The sequence below is a fragment of the Moschus berezovskii genome, chromosome 6, assembly GCF_049115385.1.
Source record: "Moschus berezovskii isolate FMDL1 chromosome 6, NW_MosBer_1.0, whole genome shotgun sequence".
Classification (NCBI taxonomy): domain Eukaryota; kingdom Metazoa; phylum Chordata; class Mammalia; order Artiodactyla; family Moschidae; genus Moschus; species Moschus berezovskii.
In genome coordinates this window covers 83515018-83536311 of record NC_142465.1, presented here as the reverse complement: position 1 = coordinate 83536311, position 21294 = coordinate 83515018, and the positions used below count along the sequence as shown (strand labels likewise).

The window sequence follows — 21294 nt, the reverse complement described above, 5'->3', positions numbered from 1 at the left end:
AAGCGTCTTTTAATTTCATGGCTGCAATCAGCATCTGCAGTGATTTTGGAGCCCAAAAAAATAAAGTTTGACACTGTTTCCACTGTTTTTCCATCTATTTCCCATGAAGTGATGGGACCAGATGCCATGATCTTTGTTTTCTGAATGTTGAGCTTCAAGCCAACCTTTTCACTCTCCTCTTTCACTTTCATCAAGAGGCTTTTGAGTTCCTCTTCACTTTCTGCGATAAGGGTAGTGTCATCTGCATATCTGAGATTGTTGATATTTCTCCCAGCAATCTTGATTCCAGCTTGTGCTTCATCCAGCCCAGCGTTCCTCATGATGTACTCTGCATATAAGTTAAATAAGCAAGGTGACAATATACAGCCTTGACGTACTCCTTTACCTATTTGGAACCAGTCTGTTGTTCCATGTACAGTTCTGACTGTTGCTTCCTGACCTCCATACAGGTTTCTCAAGAGGCAGGTCAGGTGGTCTGGGATTCCCATCTCTTTCAGAATGTTCCACAGTTTATTGTGATCCACACAGTCAAAGGCTTTGGCATAGTCAATGAAGCAGAAATAGATGTTTTTCTGGAACTCTCTTGCTTTCTCCATGATCCAGCGGATGTTGGCAATTTGATCTCTTGTGCCTCTGCCTTTTCTAAAACCTGCTTGAACATCTGGGAGTTCACGGTTCACATATTGCTGAAGCCTGGCTTGGAGGATTTTGAGCATAACTTTACTAGTGTGTGAGAGGAGATCCAACCAGTCCATTCTAAGGGAGATCAATCCTGGGTGTTCATTGGAAGGACTGATGCTAAAGCTGAAGCTGCAATACTTTGGCCACCTCATGCGACGAGTTGACTCACTGGGAAAGACTCTGATGCTGGGAAAGGTTGGGGGCGGGAGGAGAAGGGGACGACCGAGAATGAGATAGCTGGATGGCATCACTGACTCTGTGGACATGAGTTAGAGTGAACTCCGGGAGTTGGTGATGGACAGGGAGGCCTGGAGTGCTGTGATTCATGGGGTAGCAGAGAGTCGGACACGACTGAGTGACTGAACTGAACTGAAATGAACTGAGATGAGTGCAATTGTGCGGTAGTGTGAGCATTCTTTGGCATTGCCTTTCTCTGGGATTGGAATGAAGACTGACCTCTTCCAGTCCTGTGGCCACTGCTGAGTTTTCCAAATTTGCTGGCATATTGAGTGCAGCACTTTCACAGCATCATCTTTCAGGATTTGAAATAGCTCAACTGGAATTCCATCACCTCCACTAGCTTTGTTCGTAGTGATGCTCTCTAAGGCCCACTTGACTTCACATTCCAAGATGTCTGGCTCTAGGTCAGTGATCACGTTATCGTGACTATCTTGGTCATGAAGATCTTTTTTGTACAGTTCTTCTGTGTATTCTTGCCACCTCTTCTTAATATCTTCTGCTTCTGTTAGGTGCATACCATTTCTGTCCTTTATAACCCTAGTAGGTATTTAATGAACTTGGCATATAGATTTCCCATGTTTCCTAATATAAACTAAATTTTCAGATAAGAGTACAGTGAAATGAAAAAGAATTTAAAGAAAAATTAGAAGCCAGAGGGGAAAATAAATGAGAAAGATCAGGCATAAAAGAGTGTCAAAAGTAGAGTTAATGACCATTAAACAGAATGTTGGCCCATAAATGTTTTTTCTAAAGGCAACAAAGGTCTGTCTAGTCAAGGCTATGGTTTTCCCGTGGTCATGTATGGATGTGAGAGTTGGACTGTGAAGAAAGCTGATCGCCGAAGAATTGATGCTTTTCAACTGTGGTGCTGGAGAAGACTCTTGAGAGTCCCTTGGACTGCAAGGAGATCCAACCAGTCCATTCTAAATGAGATCAATCCTGGGTGTTCATTGGAAGGACTGATGCTAAAGCTGAAATTCCAATACTTTGGCCACCTCATGTGATGAGTTGACTCACTGGAAAAGACTCTGATGCTGGGAAAGGTTGGGGGCGGGAGGAGAAGGGGACGACTGAGAATGAGATGGCTGGATGGCATCACCGACTCTGTGGGCATGAGTTTGAGTGAACTCCGGGAGTTGGTGATGGACAGGGAGGCCTGGCATGCTGTGATTCATGGGGTCGGCAGAGAGTCAGACACGACTGAGCGACTGAACTGAACTGAACTGAACTGAAAGGCAAGAAAATCTGTACCAAGCATCAAGAATTCTAGAGTGTTTTCAGTTCAGTTCAGTTCAGTCGCTCAGTCATGTCTGACTCCTTGCGACCCCATGAATCACAGCATGCCAGGCCTCCCATCAAAATATTTGTGTGGGGGGGGGGCCGGGGGGAGGGTTTTTTGGTGGCCTAGTGGTTGGGACTTCAGACTCTCATTGCCATGACCTGGGTTCAATCCCTGGTCGGGGAACTGAGATTCTGCAAGCCACTCAGCATGACCCAAAAAAGAAAAGAAAGAGAAAGAAATTTGTGTGGGCAAAAATAGCTCTTAAAATTATGGGAACAAGAAAAGTCACCCTTTCTCTGCCTGGTATTGGTGATAGAGAATGAAGGTGGCCCCAGGCTGAAGGTAGATGGTTTGATGGCCTGTCACTTGCTTGTCCAGTGCGTGTGGGCAAAGCAGAAGCTGGCCATATGGTCCAGCTCACTCCCATATTCTTGTTTGTTGACTTTTAGAAGTTATTCTAAATTTCTAACCACTTCTTTTTTTGCTACTGTGAAATCTTATGCACATGAATATGAATAAGAAACTGTACTTTTCCTGTTTTCCTTTCTTAGGTTAATTCTCAAGACCACAGTTACTGAACCTAAGAGAGCAGAAGAAAAGCTTTTCCTCAATACATGGTTATGCCATAAATGTCGCTCCAATGACATTTACATACATACACACACACACACACACACTGTATATATGTACATATAATCAAATGATTTTAAACAGCATGTCTAAACTTTGTTTTCAAAGTGTCACAGGTTAAAAACTGCCTTGAGTACCACACATACAATCTTATAAAAGCATGCGGTGGAAAGCTAGATCCACCATAACAAAATGCACTTTATAGCATTCAATAACTGAAGGGTTACTTCAGTTATTAAGGTACATTCTAATCACAGTTAGAACAACTGGACCATGTTGCTTTCATTCCATTACAATTTCTCACAGAGGATCTGTCAAACTTGATTGACAGCATAATCCATTACCCTAATTTAGTGGTTCTCCACAAGGCAGAATAAAATAACAGTGTCACCAAATAGCCATCAGCAAGTGACAGCTCAACAAAAGACCTAGGGAGGCAAATGCCTGTGTTATTATATTACAAGAGCAATTCTGTTCTAGTGTTTAAGCCCCACAGTCAATTCTAAACACAGATGTCTCTGAAAATCAAATTTCCAAGTTGAATATAAACAGGACACAGTAAAAATAGAGCCCAAGGGCAGAGACACACGTCCAAACTTGTGAATCTTTTTGAAAGAGACTGAGAAGTAGCTTTACAGCAATGCAAGATCATCATGCGTGTTAAAGTGATCTACTGACAAACTACCTGGACTGCATGAGTTTGTACAGCTGACCCACAGGGTCAGTGTAACTCAAGATAATGTCTGAATACAAAAAAAAATTAATTCAGTCATGGTTTCAAATGATACTTCATGACAATAAAAACATAGCTTATAAACTGCACCATGCCTTTTTACTGATAGAAAGTTTCACATGTTAAACAATATTAGCTGACTAAAAATTAAAATAAATGATAATACTTGAGAATAAATGCCTAACATCCATAAACAAGACATAACCTGCAGGTTTTGTCATATCTGCTTTTAGATGCAGTTCAGTTTGAAAGCAGAAAATCTAGATTATTTTAGGAAAATTCAGCTATTATAGTCAGTCTACAAACTACTGTAGAATCTTGGGGTGGGGAGAAATCTTGGAAAATATCTAGTGCTGCCTCATATCAGATGTCAGCACTCTATTTCCTGGCAATCCAGGGTGTATTATTTATTCATAGTAGAAAGTATAGGAGAGTTTTTGTAAACAGTGTATTAGTTATTTATATGAGCATAACAAAATGTCACCAAACTTAACAGCTAAAATCAACAGTCATTTATTGTCTCAGTGCCTGAGAATCAGGAATCTAGGAGTGGCTTGGTTGGATGTTTATGATTTAGGTTCCCTCATGAGGTTATTACAGTCAAGCTGTCAGCCAGGCCTGCGATCGCTGAAGGCTTGACAAGCCTGAAGGATCTACTTCCTAATCCATGCCTGTGTCTCCTGGCAGGCGTCATTCAGCCCCTCACCATAGGGCCACTCATGACATGGCTCCCATCAGAGCACATGGAGATAGGGAGAGAGAAAACACTCCCAAGATGTAAGTCACAGATTTTTATAACCTAATCTTGGATGTGACACACCATAACTTCTACATGCTATATAGCTCTCACAGCTTAACTGTGGAACAATCTGAGGGGGAGCAACCCAAGAGATATCAAAGCTCGTTGTGGGCCATCACGGAAACTGGCTACCACAGTAAGTAGACTCCATCTGGAGTCACACAGCTCTCTAGATTCAAAGTCTGGGCTGTACCATATTCATCAAAACTTGATTGGAAGGATGAAGGCCTGTCAGATGCTGGCATGGTGAGAGAGTAAACAATCTGTTTATTTAACTTGTCACTGCCTCAGGGAATCTCTGGTGAAAGTGTCCAACCACAGCCCCACGAAGGGGCTGGCCAGAGGGTGTGGCCTGGAACTCCCGCTGGTGCCCCGTTTCCTGGGCTTCCCAGTGAGGTCAGCCAGCTGATGACGGTTTCTAAATACAGCTCCAGCTCCTCGTTTACCAAGTAGTGAAACAAAAACCCAGAGAAGGCGATGGCACCCCACTCCAGTACTCTTGCCTGGGAAATCCCATGGACAGAGGAGCCTGGTAGGCTGCAGTCCATGGGGTCGCAGAGAGTCGGACACGACTGAGCGACTTCACTTTCACTTTTCACTTTCATGCACTGGAGAAGGAAATGGCAACCCATTCCAGTATACTTGCCTGGAGAATCCCAGGGACGGGGGAGCCTGGTGGGCTGCCGTCTATGGGGTTGCACAGAGTCGGACACGACTGACGTGACTTAGCAGCAGCAGCAGAAACGAAAACCAGTTTTCTTGTTCCCACTAAAGTAGAAAAGATAAACACTTCCTGCTGGTATCTACTGATGTTGAGCATTGTTTTATGTGGAAAATGCCCCTAATCTTTGCTACCACTTAGCTGAGGGTTGTCTTATATCAGCGGCTGCAGGAAGCTAAAAATTGAGAAATTGTGTTTGTAGTTTTGGTTATTGGGAATGACCAATATTGGGTTACCTGGCTTGGAAAACTGTAATAAATGTATAAAAGTCTCTTATTTTGAAAATATTTGTATACAATATTAATAAAAAATTTCTCCCCAACTTCACCAAATAAATATTGAGTGAACACTTAAACATGGTACTAGGTTAAAGGGGAGATCAAATTATTAAACTTCTTTAAATAACTGCTTGCGAATTCACTGGTAGTCCAGTGGTTAGGACACGGTGCTTTCACTGACATGGCCTGGGTTCAATCTCTGGTCAAGGAAATAAGATCCAAGAAGCTGAGGGGTATGACAAATATTTGTTGCACTGCAGCCAGGCACAGAAATAATTCAATTTTAGGCGGGATGTTTCAAGTCCCCCTGAATTCTCCGGTCTAGCTATTAGTCTTCTTTGGGGGCAAATGGTACCAATGATGGACTTCTCAAGTGGCTCAGCAGGTAAAGAACCCACCTGCCAATGCAGAAGACTCAAGAGGCACAGGTTAGAACTCCAGATCAGGAAGATCCCTGGAGTAGGAAGTGGCAACCCACTCCAATATTCTTGCCTGCAAAATTCCATGGGCAGAGATCCTGGTGGGCTACAGTCCATGGGATCACAAAGAGTTGGACAAAACTGAGCAACTAAGCACGCACACTCTCTAAGGTCACTCCTGCCTGAGTTGCTCTTAGCTCCAGGTATATTCCAGACCATTTGTGAAGCCTCTGATTCTTAGCTCTTGAGAGGCATCCACATACTGCTTGAACCTTTTTTTCAAACTGGATGATCTCCAAGGTGAACTTCCTCTCAGGCGCTCTGCAGGGAGCATGTGCATTCACTCACTTTCACCCGTGATGGAAGAGTCTTGCACACCTTCTCACAACACAGCCCTGTCTTCTCTCTGCCAGCACTGCTGTCTGCCCCAGACTCTCCTGCCACTCAACCCACCGCTGCATACACAACCTCTCTCCTGGCCACAGAATCAGCCATGGTTGCACTGGTGCTTGTGCTTCTTAAAAATACAGCCCAACCCTTCATTCACTGACTTTGTGGTCTTAGTCACTAATGGACTGCCTGAGATGTTTCCAACCCACTTGTACGCTGATCTCAATGGAGAGAGTGAAATAGGAGCAGGATGGATTTCCTTTTAAGGCTTAACTGATTTTTTTTTTTTACAGATGAAACGTGCGCGCGTGCACACACACACACACACAAAACTGGCAGCCTCTCATCACATGGAGAAGTTTCCTTTGATTTCCTCCATAAATGTATTGCAAGTTTCAACCTCCACTGTTGAACAGAAAACTGGACTGTAATTCACTATATTAAACAAATAACCTAATTTGTTTTCCTTCTTTGTAATTTTCACTGATTAACAATTCACTGGTTCAGGGCAGTCTTAATATAAATCAGAGGTAGGGAGGAGAAGCTTACTGTCATGCTAGGTAAATATTTGAGAATCAGAAGGCCAGAACTTACCATTCCACTCAGTTTCGACTGCTCCTAATTTGATGGTCACCCATCAAAAAACTGGGACTTCAAAGGTGGCACAGTGGCAAAGTATCCACCTGACAATGCAGGAGACACAAGAGACTTGGGTTTGATCCCTGGGTCAGAAAGATCCCCTAGAGGAAGAAATGGCAGCTCACTCCAGTATTCTTGCCTGAAAAATCCCATGGACAGAGGAACCTGGGCGACAGTCCATGGGGTTGCAAAGAGTCAGACATGACTGAGCATGCACATACACATCAGAAAATGGCTCCACCACAGGCATCTTTTCCTTTTCTTCAGGGTCCTGATGTGGTTGAATGATCTTGCTTTTTCAGAGCATCTGCAGTTCTCATTTGGACACTTTGGTTTATAAGATGGGCTCTTGTCCCCAAACACTCCCCACTCTTTAGCTGTTTCTGATGAGCCCTTGTTATCCTCCCCAACCTATGCCCACCTTGCTTCAAGTCCCCAGGAGTCAGGAAAACATCCTGATGAGTGTTTCAGAAAATATTTCACACAGAGGAGTTAGGATCCTGGGAATCAGCCCGCATTTTATTTTACATTCATATGAGTTCCTGCGTTTCCAAGGTTATCAGATCACATTCAGGTTAGCACTGCTGGTAACAAAACTGTACAACTACCCTGGCTTCAAAAACAAGATAGGATGATACACATTAACACTTCTTTCCCTTCAATACTGCAGGAGACAACACATCACAAAAATAAAATCACATGCCTTTTACAATCCAGCGTGAAGGCATACTGTGTTAAAATTAAACCATTTAGGACATAAGGAGAATAAGAAGAGTTTCAAAGCTTGTTAACAGTTTCCCCCAATGCCATCTTTCTCTTCTAACTCCCAGCTGGCACACTCAGTATCAGGGCCTTGGGAAGAGTGAGGCAGAGGAAAGCTGGGGATCATTTAACTGAAACTCACGGCTTCTTGGGCTACTTCTGTAAAATCTACTTAAATAACCTAAAATTCTAAAAAGAGTTCATATTAACAAGGGATGGTAATCTAGAAAGCACCTGGAGGAAATTCCTCCAGTCACTGATGGAAAATATAAGCTGCAAACATTTCATTAAAAAGGACAACTGTATCATATCCAGAAATATATTAAGTTCTGAAAACCCACTTTCACTTTACAGAATGAAAACATTATGACCCACGTTCTGGCACTGAATCAGTTCAGAAAAACAGCTGTAACCTCTATCTGTAATATTTCTCATGGGCTATCTTGCATCATTACAATGTAAGAGTGAGTGACCAATATCCCAACACCCGAAAAATAGAAGAAGCCAAACTGAGCTAAAAAAAAACAGATTCAGTTCAGATTAGATAGGAGAAAAGTCAGATGTGTGAGAAAGCAAGAAGTTAGATTTACTTGGGTCTTTTTCCTAGATAAAAAATATCGTTACAAAATGTTCTGGACCCAGGTCCAACACAGCTGGAATGATAAATTATTGACAATGCAAGCCCCCATCCAGAAAGACAGCATGTTTATGCAGCACCTTTCTCTTAGAAGTTCAATGTGCTTTAACATAATTATCAATTAAGTACATGATTCAGAAAATACTGACTTATTGTTAATTCCAGTGACTAAGGAGTCCCTGCCACTTGCTGCCAAGAAATTTTTGAGTCCTGAACTTACCAGGTTATGAATGAAATCGATACTCATATAGATTGATTCAAAAGAAATACTACCCCTTTCAGGGCTGAAAAATATGACAGAAGAGAGAATAAGACACTTCTTAGGAAAGCCACATGTTTAGGAAAAAAACACATTATGAAAAACCAGAGCCAGTGCATATTGTACAACCCCTGAAGAAAGCCCCCAGCAGCAGGGGGATCAAGGGGAGCAGTGATGATTTTGAAACCAGAGTGATTTGTAGCTAACTGTCTAACAGGAAATTCACATAGTAAAATACAGAATAAATCAACATATAGCCAAGGTTTACATTTATCTAGAAATATGTTTTATGCTTTAAAAAAAATTGCAACACACTCCAAAAAAATTTTTTTCAGATAATTCATGTACAACAGAAGGCACTGTTATTCGCATAAATCCATTGATTCTGCATGGCAAAACCTGAGACGTGCAATTCCATCCAATCCTCTAAATCCACCTTGGTCATTCATCCTTTGGAGCATATGCTTTGTCCTTTTCAGTCCTGTGATTTTGTTTTTCTTTAATTTCATACATTACAGTAGCTGCTTAAAATATATATTTCAGGGTGAGAAAGATCAAAGGGGACACAGGGGCAGAGAAAGGTGCTGCCGGATGCCAAGCAGTAACTGGCACATCAGGTGGCGCAAACAGCAGCCCCTCCCCGGCTCTGCTGACCCTCTCCTTCCGGCTGACGTTCAATGTAACAATGATGTTTGGCCAGTTGATGTTCCTTCTTTCAGTTGTTGGTGGGCATAGTCCCAAAATTAAATGCAGAGAGGACTCCTTTGTTTTCAAAGGTGAAGCCTCCCTGTTGTTCAATCTTCTTCTTTGCCTCTAGAATTTGCAAGAGAAAGCAGGGAAAAGAGAAGAGTATCTAAGGTGACAAAGTTGGAAATATCCTCAAGGAGCCAGATTCTTTAGTTAGCACTGTGAAGGAATGTGAATCATGGTATTAATTATTCTGCCCAATTGAACATTAGCCTTTAACAAACCCATGTCAGTAAGTACCATCATCCAGGTGTCTGGGGATGTGTAACCCACATACATAGGATATAGAGGGCCCACTGCACCACACCATTTTAACAAGGAACTTGAGCATCCTAGGATTTTGGTATTTGAGGGGAGCCCAGGAACCAATCCCCTCTGAAGATATCGAGGAATGACTGCAATTATAATCTCTATTTTGGAAAAACCGTTTGCTAAAACTGAGCAAGATAAAAACAAGGCTCAAAGTCCTAGTGTCTGCTCCTAAAAGGGCACACTCACTTCTCCCATCAGGAGAGGCGATACAGAATCTGGGCAGGACTGAAGTCTGAAGTCCATGCAGAAGAACCTGGGTTCTAAACTCTAGATTCCTATTCTATAATGTCTTCCACTAAAATACTTCTGTAATTACAAAATCTTCCATTAATTTTCCAGAAGTGACCATAATAATGTCTGCGTAAAATAATTTCTCCAGCTCAAAAACTGAAAATCAATAAGAATGACCAACTTCTACATAAAGCCCAACAAAAAGAAATGGAGAGTATTTCATTTCTAGAAATATAAGGTCCTTGCAAGAACTCATAAATTACCTTTGATTCATTGTTTAGATGGTTAGGTGGGTGACCCAGCTGGTTAACTCTCCTTCAGAAAGATTCATCCCAACCTTTATGTCTTACCTTTGGCTCCAAAATAGGATAAAGGTGTGAATAAGAACACTACTAAAGACAGATGTTAACACAGGGTGTTTTACAAAGCTAACATAAGTGATTAAAAAGATCATAAAATAATGATAATTTCTTATTATTTTGAAAGGCTGGCCTCTAAAAACAAATTTTAGTACAGTATTTAGGTGCCACCAGGCTGGTTAAAAAAAAAAAAAAGGCTGACTACCGACACATGCGCTCCAATCAGAAAATCATGCTAGCTGACCTGCCACTGTTCTCCGGTGCTCGGCCAGTGTGTACACCTCCTGCAGCGCCCTCCTCTGATCCTCACTGAGCGGTGCCATCAGCAGTTGATACCACGCAGCATCCCGATTCTGAACAGCTGTTGTAATGTGGGGGTGTTTCAGGGGAGAAGGAATGATAAGGGAGTCCAGTGACAATTATTATTTCAGATAATAACTAATGATATAACCAAATTACAATGAAATGATAACAGACAATAGGTGACAAAACTTATTCCAACAAAGGATGACTCCTGAGTACTCACTTTAGTACTCAACCTATGTGGGGCTACAAAGGAAGACTGAAGTGAAGTGAAAGTCACCCAGTCACGCCCAACTCTTTGCAACCCCATGGACTATACATAGTCCATGGAATTCTCCAGGCCAGAATACTGGTGTAGGTAGCCTTTCCCTTCTCCAGGGGATCTTGCCAACCCAGGGATCGAACCCAGGTCTTCTCACTGCAGGTGGATTCTCTACCACTTGAGCCACAAGGGAAACCCCTGTGGAAGGGTTGGAACACCACAAATGTCTCCTTTGCCTAGTTCTCTGCCTCCTTTGCCATCTCCTCCTCTTCTTGGGGTTTCACCAGCTATGAAAGCTCCCTAAAATTCAGATCATGGGAGACACTTAACTCACTTATCATTTTCCTCAGGAATTCTCATGTTGCCAGCACATGCCACATGCTACCTGCATCTACACCAAAAACTCGAATTTGTACCTTTAGGCAAAACTGTTCCCTAAACTTCCTGGACTTTTATACTGCATAAGTCACCTGAAATTCAGCACAACTATAACCAAATTTAACATTTTACCTCTCAAACTCTCCTTGAATCTCCCCATTTCCATCACTAGTTCTACCAGTCTCCTGGTCAACCACTATCATACCCTCTCCACATCCAATTCTGTGTTGCTTTCTTGATGGTTTTCATGCTTTTTTTCATCAAATGCCATCCTTTCTCTCGAGGGCCCTACTTACTTAATAAAGCAATTTCCTAACACTTGGTTCCCAAGTCTAGCCCACTTCAGTTCTTTTTGGACATTATCAATAGATAATAGCCCTGAAAGAAACTACCACATTCCCAAGATCACCTCTTTATACAAAAACATTCAACAACATTCTAATGGGCAATGGGATAAAGACAACCTCAGTCCAGAATCCAAGGCTGGTACAATTTGATCGTTTTACCACTTCACAGAGACTTAAGTAGTGGTCCCTATATGCTGACTGAGCAGCAGTTGCCTATCTCTTGAGGAGCATTTTCAAAATACATATCCTGAGATCGCACCCAAGACCAAACAGCTTCTTTGTTGCTTATGGTGGACATGCAGGTCCAGCAGCAACTGCCTTAGAGCACACCCTCTGCATTCCAATTTCCACATTTATACTCTTCATCTTCCTCATGTTTTGGAATATCATTCCCTGGACTCTCTACCTCTTGTTCCTGCTAAATTTCAATAAAACATAGAGGTGATTCATTAATGGTATTTATAATAAACAATATATTGGCATACTACATAATGCCAGTATATTAGGTTACCACTACCTTGTTAGTATTAACAACAATATTTTAGGGTTGGTGTTCAAATTGAACAAGGATGTTCAATTTAATATTCTTTATTTATAAACAGCAAAGAAACAAAAAACTGGATATATCCTGTATGTCCATCAGTGAAAATAAGCTAAATTATGATAGTGCCATAGAAATACAATGTAACTATCAAGCAACCCATATAGTGGGGTTTCTTTTCATTATAATTTGTTTATAATAATATTCTAAATATTCTCATCGGTTTATTACTTATTTTTAATTCTATAAGTTTTCTATTTATATATCTCATTCTTATACTAGGTTATTGGTCTTATTCATTTATAGAAGGTTTCTGAAATCTGTGGATCTTACATGACAGTATTTTCTTCCAATCTTTTATGAGTACTTTAACTGTATTTCTAGTGTCCTTTGCTGTACAAAATTGGTATATTGCTTATATGGTTAAGAATTTACTCTCTTATGGACTCCATCCCTTCACATGGAGATTGTGAATTGCTGATAAGTTTACAGCCGCAATTTTTAAGCAAAATATGTGAGATACTTCATTCTGTAAAAATCTTTGTTTATACCTAGAGAATGAACAATACATACAGATACTCTTGCCTTAAATTACTTTTATGAGGATATCCTGCAATCTTACCCTGACATTATGCTATCTGCTCTCATTTTATGTATGCTTGGGGATTTCTATAATTAAAAATAAATACAGTTTTTACAGAGAATCCTAAACCAATTTGGGGTAGACCCTGAAACAACTTCTAAAAGATGGAAACGAAAAACATATCTGATGATTCAGGGAGTAAAAACATACTCAGCAAAGCTTGTGTGAAAAACTGATATTCATCCACACTATTGTCAAGGTCCAGTGGAGTACTGAATCCCTCAAGAGCAGTTTCTTCCAACACTTCTTCATCCCAGTCATCATCATCTTCCTCCTCATCTTCACCTCTTCCATTATTTGACTGCATTGCTTGAGCAGTTACATTAGTCTCCTCTTCATCACTTGAAATCTCTTCTGTGAATCCATTATTTATTCAAAAGAAATCAAATCACATAAGAACAAAAGATAAATCCAAATGAAAACAAAAATTACAAACTGACATCCTAGAAAGGGAAAAAACCACCAAATAATTTTATGTAAAATTATAAAAATATACCTTTACTATAGCTTGCTAAATTGAAGATGACTATCCTCCTCATTTAAAACAATTTCTAACTATCTCTAAATCTGTGATCTAGATGAACTGTTATTACTGTTTTACTATGGCTGCTTCATATCCATTAATATAAAAATACTATTTAGCCACAGATTCCCAAATTAACCTTTTTGTAAAAAAAAGACATAAAATGATTCTGTACTCAGTGCATGTTTTTTAAACAACAACGACCTCCCATTGAGAATGTGAGCCTCTTAACAATTAACTACGTAAGTAAGTGAGTGAAGTCACTCAGTCGTGTCCAACTCTTTGTGACCCCGTGGACTGTAGCCTACCAGGCTTCTCTGTCCATGGGATTCTCCAGGCAAGAATACTGGAGTGGGTTAACAATTAACTAAGATATTAATAATTACCAATTGCTTGGAAATGCTCAAATGAAGAGGTCATTTCTGCTAACAGAAACAGAAAAACTTAGAAATATTAAGGAAAAATAATTAGCTACATATGGGTTAAAAAGTTGACAGCTGAAATGTGTATCTCCATAGACTGAGTTTCTATTTTCAGGGCCAGTCTGTTCCATACAGTTAGACCAGTACTATAAATAACTGGAAGATAGTAAATGCAGGGCAAAAATCAATCTAAGAGGAAAAACCTGGAGTAAACTTAAACCAGGCATTATTAATCTAAATCTAGTTCTATAAAACATACCATACTGAAGCACTTGGATTAAGCTGCAAAATAATTTTAGGGATAAGGCAAGAAACCATAGTTTTTACCACATACACACACAAAAAAACCATATATAAAGGATAATAACAATACAGCAAGAGATACCTTTGTTGGTTAATCATCATACACTTAGGTAGGAAATTCAATGAGAAAGTCTGGGATATTACTAAAAAATCTTCCCTCAAGTCATAATAATTATAAGCCAAGAGAGACCAAAATAAGAAACTAGAAAGAGTGCAACATATTGGAAAAAAGAATTCTGACCGCTTGAAGAAACTAATTTCAGGGTTAAAGACACACACAGACAGAAACGTAGTTTGGTAGTTTTTCTAATGTGGCTAAGTGAACATTACACCAGTTGAACTTAAAAGATATCTACAGGACATTACATCCCAAAATGGCAGACTACACATTTTTTCCAAGTGCACATGGAACATTCTCCAGGACAGAACACATGCTAGGCCACAAAACAAGTCTCACCAAATGTAAAGGGATAGAAATTATATTAAGCATTTTTTTCAGACCACACTATGAAACTAGAAATCAATCACAGGTAGAAAAATGGAAAACATAAACACATGAAGACTAAACAACATGCTACTAAAACATCAATGGATTAATGAAAAAATTCATAAAAGAAATCAGAAAATACCTTGAGACAAATGAAAACAAAAACACAACTTTCCAAATTTACAAGCACTGCAAAATTTAGGTTTACCTCAAAAAACAAGAAAAACATCAAATAAACAGCCTAACCTACCATCTAAAAGAATAAAAAAGGAACAAACAAAGCCCAAAGTCAGAAGAAAGAAATAATAAAGTTTAGAGGGGAAATAAATAAAATAGACCAAAAAAAAAATTGTAGAAAAGATCAAGAACTGTTTTTTGAAAAATAAGCAAAACGTATAAGCCTTTAGCACGGGGAAAAAAAGAGGACTCAAATAAATAAAACAAGAATTAAAAGAAATTGCAACTGATATCACAGAGATACCAAAAAAATCATAAGTGAATGTTACAAATAGTTATAAGCCAACACACTGAACAACCGAGAAGGAATGGAAACATTTCTGGAGATATACAACTTTCCAAAATTGAATAAGGAAGAAATAGACAATCTGAATAAAGAGATCACTCCAGTAAATTGAATTCATAATCAAAAAACTCCCAGCAAACAGAAGTCCGTGACCGGATGGCTGAACATGAAAACTCCTCCAAATGTATAAAGAAAAGCTAATACCTGTCCTCAAACTATTCCAAAAACCCAAAGAGGGGAGAACGCTCCCAAAAGCATTCCATGGGGCCACCAAAAGCAAAGACACTACCAAAAAAGGAGAAAGAGAATTATAGGCTAATATTTCTGATGAATATCGATGCAAAAATCCTCAACAGAATTATTAGCAAACCAAATTCAACAACTTATAAAAAAGGATCATATACTACAATCCCGTGGGATTTATTTCAGGAATGTAAAGATGACTCAATATCCACCAATCAATGTGATACACCACATAAAAAAAGAATAAAATCACATGATGATCATAATACCTACCAAAAAGCACTTGACAAAATTCAACATCCATTCACAACAAAAATTCTCATCGAAGAAAGTATAGAGAGAACATATTTCAACATAATCAAGGCTGTTTATGGCCAACCCACAGCTAACATCATATGCTACAGTGAAAGCTGAAAGATTTTCCTCTAAATTCAGGAACAAGGTAAGGATGCCCACTCTTGCCACTTCTATTTAAGATATTATTGGGAAGTGAGCCATGGCAATCAGACAAGAAAAATAAATAAGAAATAAAGGAATCCAAATTGGAAGGAAGTAAAACTGTCACTATTTTCATATGCCATAATAGAAAACCATAAAGTCTCCATCAAAAAGCTTTAGAACTAATAAATGAATTCAGTAAATCTGCAGAAAGAGAAATCAAGAAAACAAATCTATTTAAAATCATATTGAAGAAAATTAAATACTTATGAATGAACTTAACTGAGGGAAGTGAAAAGACCTATACTCTACAAACTATAAAACACTGAAGAAGGAATGGAAGAAAATACCAAAAAATGGAAAGATATCCTGTGTTTATGGATTGGAAGAATTAATATTGTTAAACTATCCATTCTACCAAAGCAATCTATAGATTTAATGCCTATCAAAATACCCATGACACCCTCCGCAGAATTAGAACAAATCATCCTAAAATTTATATGGAACCACAAAAAATCCTGAACTGTCAAAGCAATCTTGATGAAAAAGAACAGTGTTGGAGGTATCATGTGCTTTAATTTCAAACTATCCTATAAAGCTACAATAATCGAAACAGTATGGTAATGGCACAAAAACAGGCACATAGATCAACGGGAAAGAATTAAAAGCCCAGAAATAAATTTCTATAGTTGGAGTCGATTCACCTACCACAAAGGAAGCAAAAATACACAATGGAAAATATCAGTTCTTCAATAATAAGCAGTATTGGGAAAACTGGATAGCTACATGTAAAACAATGAAATTAGAACATTTTCTCACATCATAGATAAAAATAAACTCAAAATGGATTAAAGACCTAAATGTATAACCAGAAACCACAAAACTACTAGCAGAAAAACAGAACACTCATTGATATAAATTGCAGAAATATTTTGGGGGTTCTGTCTCCTAAAGCAAAGGACACAAAAACAAAAACAAACGGAACCTAATTAACTTAAAAGTTTGGGGGCATCAAAGAAAATCATTGATAAAATGAAAAGACAACCAATAAGTGCAAGAAATGATATAATATGATAGGGGTTAATACTCAAAATATATAAATAGCTCATACAACTCAATGTCAACTGTCAAAAGCCAACTGATCCGATTAAAAAATGAGCAGAAGAACTGAATAGGCATAAAAGATATTCAACATGGCTAATCATTAGAGAAATGCAATTAAAAATCACAATGAGATATTATCTCACCCCTCTCAGTAAGAATGGCTGTCAACAAATAACAAATGTTGGCAAGGCTATAAAGAAAAGGGAAACCTTGCATAATGTTGGTGGGAATGTAAACTGATACAACCATTATGGAAAACTGTATGAAAAGTTTCTCAAAAAACTAAAAATATGATACAGCAATTTCACTACTGGGTATATATACATATATAAAAAAATAACTCAAAAAGATACACACATCCCCAATGTTCACAGCAGCATTATTTACAATAGCCAATATAAGGAAGCAACCCAAATGTCCATCTACAAATGAATGGATAATGAAGATGTGGTGAGATATACAGTGGATTAGTACTCAGCTATAAACAAAGAATGACATCTTGCCATCTGCAACAAAATGGGATAGACCTAAAGGATATTATGGTTAATGAAGTAAGTCAAACAGAGAAAGACAAGTTCTATATGTTACATTTAAATGTAGAATATAAAAAAAATGAAAGAAACAAATGAATATAAAACAGACTCAAAGATACAGAGAAATAACTAGTAGTCACCATTAGGAAGAGGGAAGTGCAGGGCCAAGAGTAGGAGAATAAGAGGTACAAGCTATTAAGTTTTAAAAAAATAAGCTGCAAGAATATATTGAACAGCACAGGGAATATGTTAATATAGTAACTTTAAACAATGTAATCTATAAAAACAGTGAATCATTATATATGCTGTTCATCTGAAACTAATATTGTAGATCAACTATACTTCAATGGGAAATTATGAACTGTTTATTTCTTGAATTTTCCATTTAACATTTTTAGACAACTGAAATCATAAAACCAAAATTGTGGTAAGAAGGGACTACTATAATTCAGTCAATCAAACTCAAAATATTTGTTAAACATGTAGCAGGCCAAGAAATGTAAATCTATTTAATGGTTCTAAATAGACTAAAACTCAAAGAAAACACATACTCAAAAAAATCAGTTCTAGCATTCACTGCAATTAAAACACTTTACCATTTTCTTCTATATTGGCTTTATCTGCTTTTGAGTGGTCTTCCCGGTTTACCAGTTGTCTGGTAGCACAGACCTGCTTTAGTCCAAGGAAAAGGAAAAGAATTGAGGGTACAATCTGTCCCACAACAGCATCCACTGCAGGAGGTCGATTCTGCAATTCCAAAAGGATACTCAGTCCTATTATACACATCTTCCGATCATGATGCCTACAAATCACAAAGGGGAAAAAAGTGTGCACATGAGAAATAAGAAAAATTTCTGAAGAAACTACAAAAAGGAACATCCAAGTTGTGCTCTAAGGTTCATTCACTGGAGCTACACAGAGATAAAACCATTTTGTACTATATGAATTCCTATGTAAATCAAGTTTTGCAAACCAATTATCATCATCAAAGACCTATGGGAGCCTGCAATTGATATGATGAATCTTGCTGTAATATCAATTTATGATTAATACAAACGCTGCAACTGGGCCTTGACAAAACAAGTTTTATTAAAGCAAGAATACCTGTAAATGACAGCATAAAATCCCTATCCAGTGAAAAAATCAAAGTCCCTTAGACTTTGATTCACTGCACTGGTCTACAATGTATACTATACTGTATACTAACTCCCCAGGTACCAAAAGCTAGTCTAAAAATCTCAACATCTAATAAGCTGAACTTAATGTGGGCATGTTCAGTTACTCAGCCATGCCCTATTCTTTCAGATCCAATGGACTGTAGCCTGCCAGGCTCCTCTGTCCATGGAACATTCCAGCCAAGAATACTAGAGTGAGTTGCCATTTCCTGCTTCAGAGGATCTTCCCAACCCCGGGATGGAACCCAGGTCTCCTGTGCCTCCTGCATTGGCAGGTGGATTCTTTACCACTGCACCTCCTGGAAAGCCCTGCTGAACTTAACAGCTGCAATTAAATCTATTAAATGCCCTGTGCTATAAAATAAGATAAGGAAAACAATTCTGAAGGAAAAAAGTTTGACCAATGGTGGAACTAGTGGTAAAGAACTCACCTACCAATGCAGGAGACATAAGATACCCTGGTTCAGTCCCTGGGTTCAGAAGATCACCTGGAGGAGGGGATGGAAACCCCATCCAGTATTCCTGCCTGGAGAATCCAATGAACAGAGGAGCCTGGCAGGCTACAGTCCATAGGGTCACACAGTCAGACATAACTGAAGCGATTTAGCAAATACACAATATACATTACAAAGATTTCTACATGAATGCTTCTAAACTGTTTAAAACTAAAAATGTTAAGACTGAAAAGATTACTGTATTAGTGTAACATTCACACAGGCATGAACAAAAAAATTTACTGGCAGTAATTCAAAATAAAATATACAATAAAAAAAGGGAAAAGTGTTAGTCACTCAAACATGTCCAACTCTTTGAGACCCCATGGACTGTAGCCCACCAGGCTACTCTGTTCATGCGATTCTCCAGGCAAGAATACTGGAGTGGGTAGCCATTCCCTTCTCCAGGGGATCTTCCTGACCCAGGGATCAAATGCCTGTCTCGTACATTGCAGGCAGATTCTTTACTGTCTGAGCCACCAAGAAAGCCCCAATATACACCATGCACTCGTCAATATACAACAAACCTAACAAGAAATACAGCTTCTGTTATTCTTCATTATTTCCACTGCTTGATTCAAGTTACTAATGCCAAAGTAGTATACTATAATAGGTACTGTGCTTGACCTGATGACTTTGTCATTAATGTAGCCTCTACCTAGTAGTGTACACTAAGCGTCAAATGGATTACAGTACAAAAGATGATTATTGAGTGGGGCTCTGAAGAATCCAAGGGAGCACAATCCACGCATGCTCAATCTATATAATTGCTGAGACACCTTCTATTTTTGGAAAATTGCTTACAGATGCTACTAACGGTATAACTGGGCTTTCTTGGTGGCTCAATGGTACAGAATCTGCCTGCCAATGCAGGAGAAGTGGGTTCAATCCCTGGGTCAGGAAGATCCCCTGGAGAAGGAAACGGCAACCCACTTCAATATTCTTGTCTGGGAAATTCCAGGGACAGAGGAGCCTGGCAGGCTACAGTTCATGAGGTTGCAAAAGAGTTGGACATGACTAAGCAACTAAGCAACAACAACTGTATAACTGTGAATGATTAAATCTCTACTCTGTAAACCTTTATCAGATATAACTAAGTACAATTTCTTTCTAAAGTATGCTCTTCCTTTCAAAGTATTAGTAAAAAATCTAAATCTGGGACAAATTCTAGTCTCCTATATGTAGAAAAATTAGAATACACATAGCAGCTTTTAAGTATGTTTCCTTATTCCTTTCCCACCATCCTAATTCAGGCCTCCACCATCTCCCCACCACTTGGAAATATTCTAACTACTCCTGCTGGAATTATTTTCCCCTCAGTAAATTTTTCTAAATGATAGCTTACAAGACGTAAAAAGAACACTAGCTTTTTCTAAATTAATCAGCAGTTTCTCAAATTTTAACACGACAGGGTCACTTATATGTGTCGGGTCATCTGAGGTGGGTATATAACTATGACTTAGGATCTCACTTTTCCTATGTTGGAAAGCTAGAAGAGTGCTTCACACAAAGTCGAACTGTCCTACCAGGATAGGACCTAGACTATAGCTAACAATCCTCTGATTTCACATTTGAGAACAGGCTTCCTTGAGGTTTTCATATTTTTACCAGACTAGTACTTTGCCTTAGAAACATGACTCCATTTACAATGTTGTTACCCACAGACACTTAAAGTCAAGGAACCCAAGTAGACTCTTAATTCTTGTTTCCAAGACATATAACGATACACAGAAGTCCAAAACAAGTGAGGATGGGTAATAAACCTAATTTTCAGAGTCTGTGTTCTTTTCCACTAGATTGTACTCCTGAAACACATTCTTAATTCTCTAAAAATTTATGTTAACAATACACTAAAAAATTCTTAGATATAAAAACTATCTTTCAATATGCTATTAAACATGTATATTACAAGTCAACTTTCCAAGAACAGAAATGCAGTGTAAAATCAAAGATACAGACCCAAGAAAACAATCTGTATCATTCATCCACTGATTTATAAACTGTACAGTTACAGGTCCAGGGTTGTGAGGCAACTGAATTCGTTCTAAAGTGTGTAGCAGCAAATCAGGGTTGTAGTACAATGCAGCAATTGCAACCTGAAGACACATAGTACGAAGCTCACTAGTTTTAACCCCTCGGGTTAATCTCTCCAAAACAAGTTGAACGAAGAGTGGAATGCACTAGAGGAAAAAAGAAAAAGAGAAATCAAGTAACTTTTACAGAAAGCTGAATGCTGGTAAAGTGTAATCATTAAATAAGATACTCTTAAAGACAGTAGAACTTGTTAGTTTAAATCATTTTCAGAATTATTAAACTCAGAGAGATTAAATGGACAAAAATGGTCCTAGAGCAGTACCAAAATGTCTCCTTTCCTTTTAACTGAAGATTACACTTAGATGAAGATTGTCCTACAAGAGTACACAATCAAAAAACTGCAATAATCCAAACATAGACTC

At 38.7% G+C, this 21294-nt stretch overlaps 1 protein-coding gene across 3 annotated transcripts in view; it reads right to left on the bottom strand.

The window, feature by feature from the left end:
• Positions 1–7304: 7304 nt before the first annotated feature.
• Positions 7305–21294, bottom strand: part of IPO8 (importin 8) — a 79646-nt gene continuing 65656 nt past the window's right edge. For 2 of the 3 annotated variants that reach the window (XM_055394443.2, XM_055394441.2), the window contains 5 exons: positions 20798–21018; positions 17766–17971; positions 12744–12947; positions 10364–10480; positions 7305–9283 (listed from right to left, as the gene is read on the bottom strand). In XM_055394443.2, coding sequence (XP_055250418.2) covers positions 9186–9283; positions 10364–10480; positions 12744–12947; positions 17766–17971; positions 20798–21018 — 846 coding nt within the window. In that variant the 3' untranslated portion in view covers positions 7305–9185. Of the gene's footprint in view, positions 9377–10363; positions 10481–12743; positions 12948–17765; positions 17972–20797; positions 21019–21294 lie in introns of all 3 variants that reach the window. The other variant, XM_055394442.2, reaches the window with a different exon arrangement.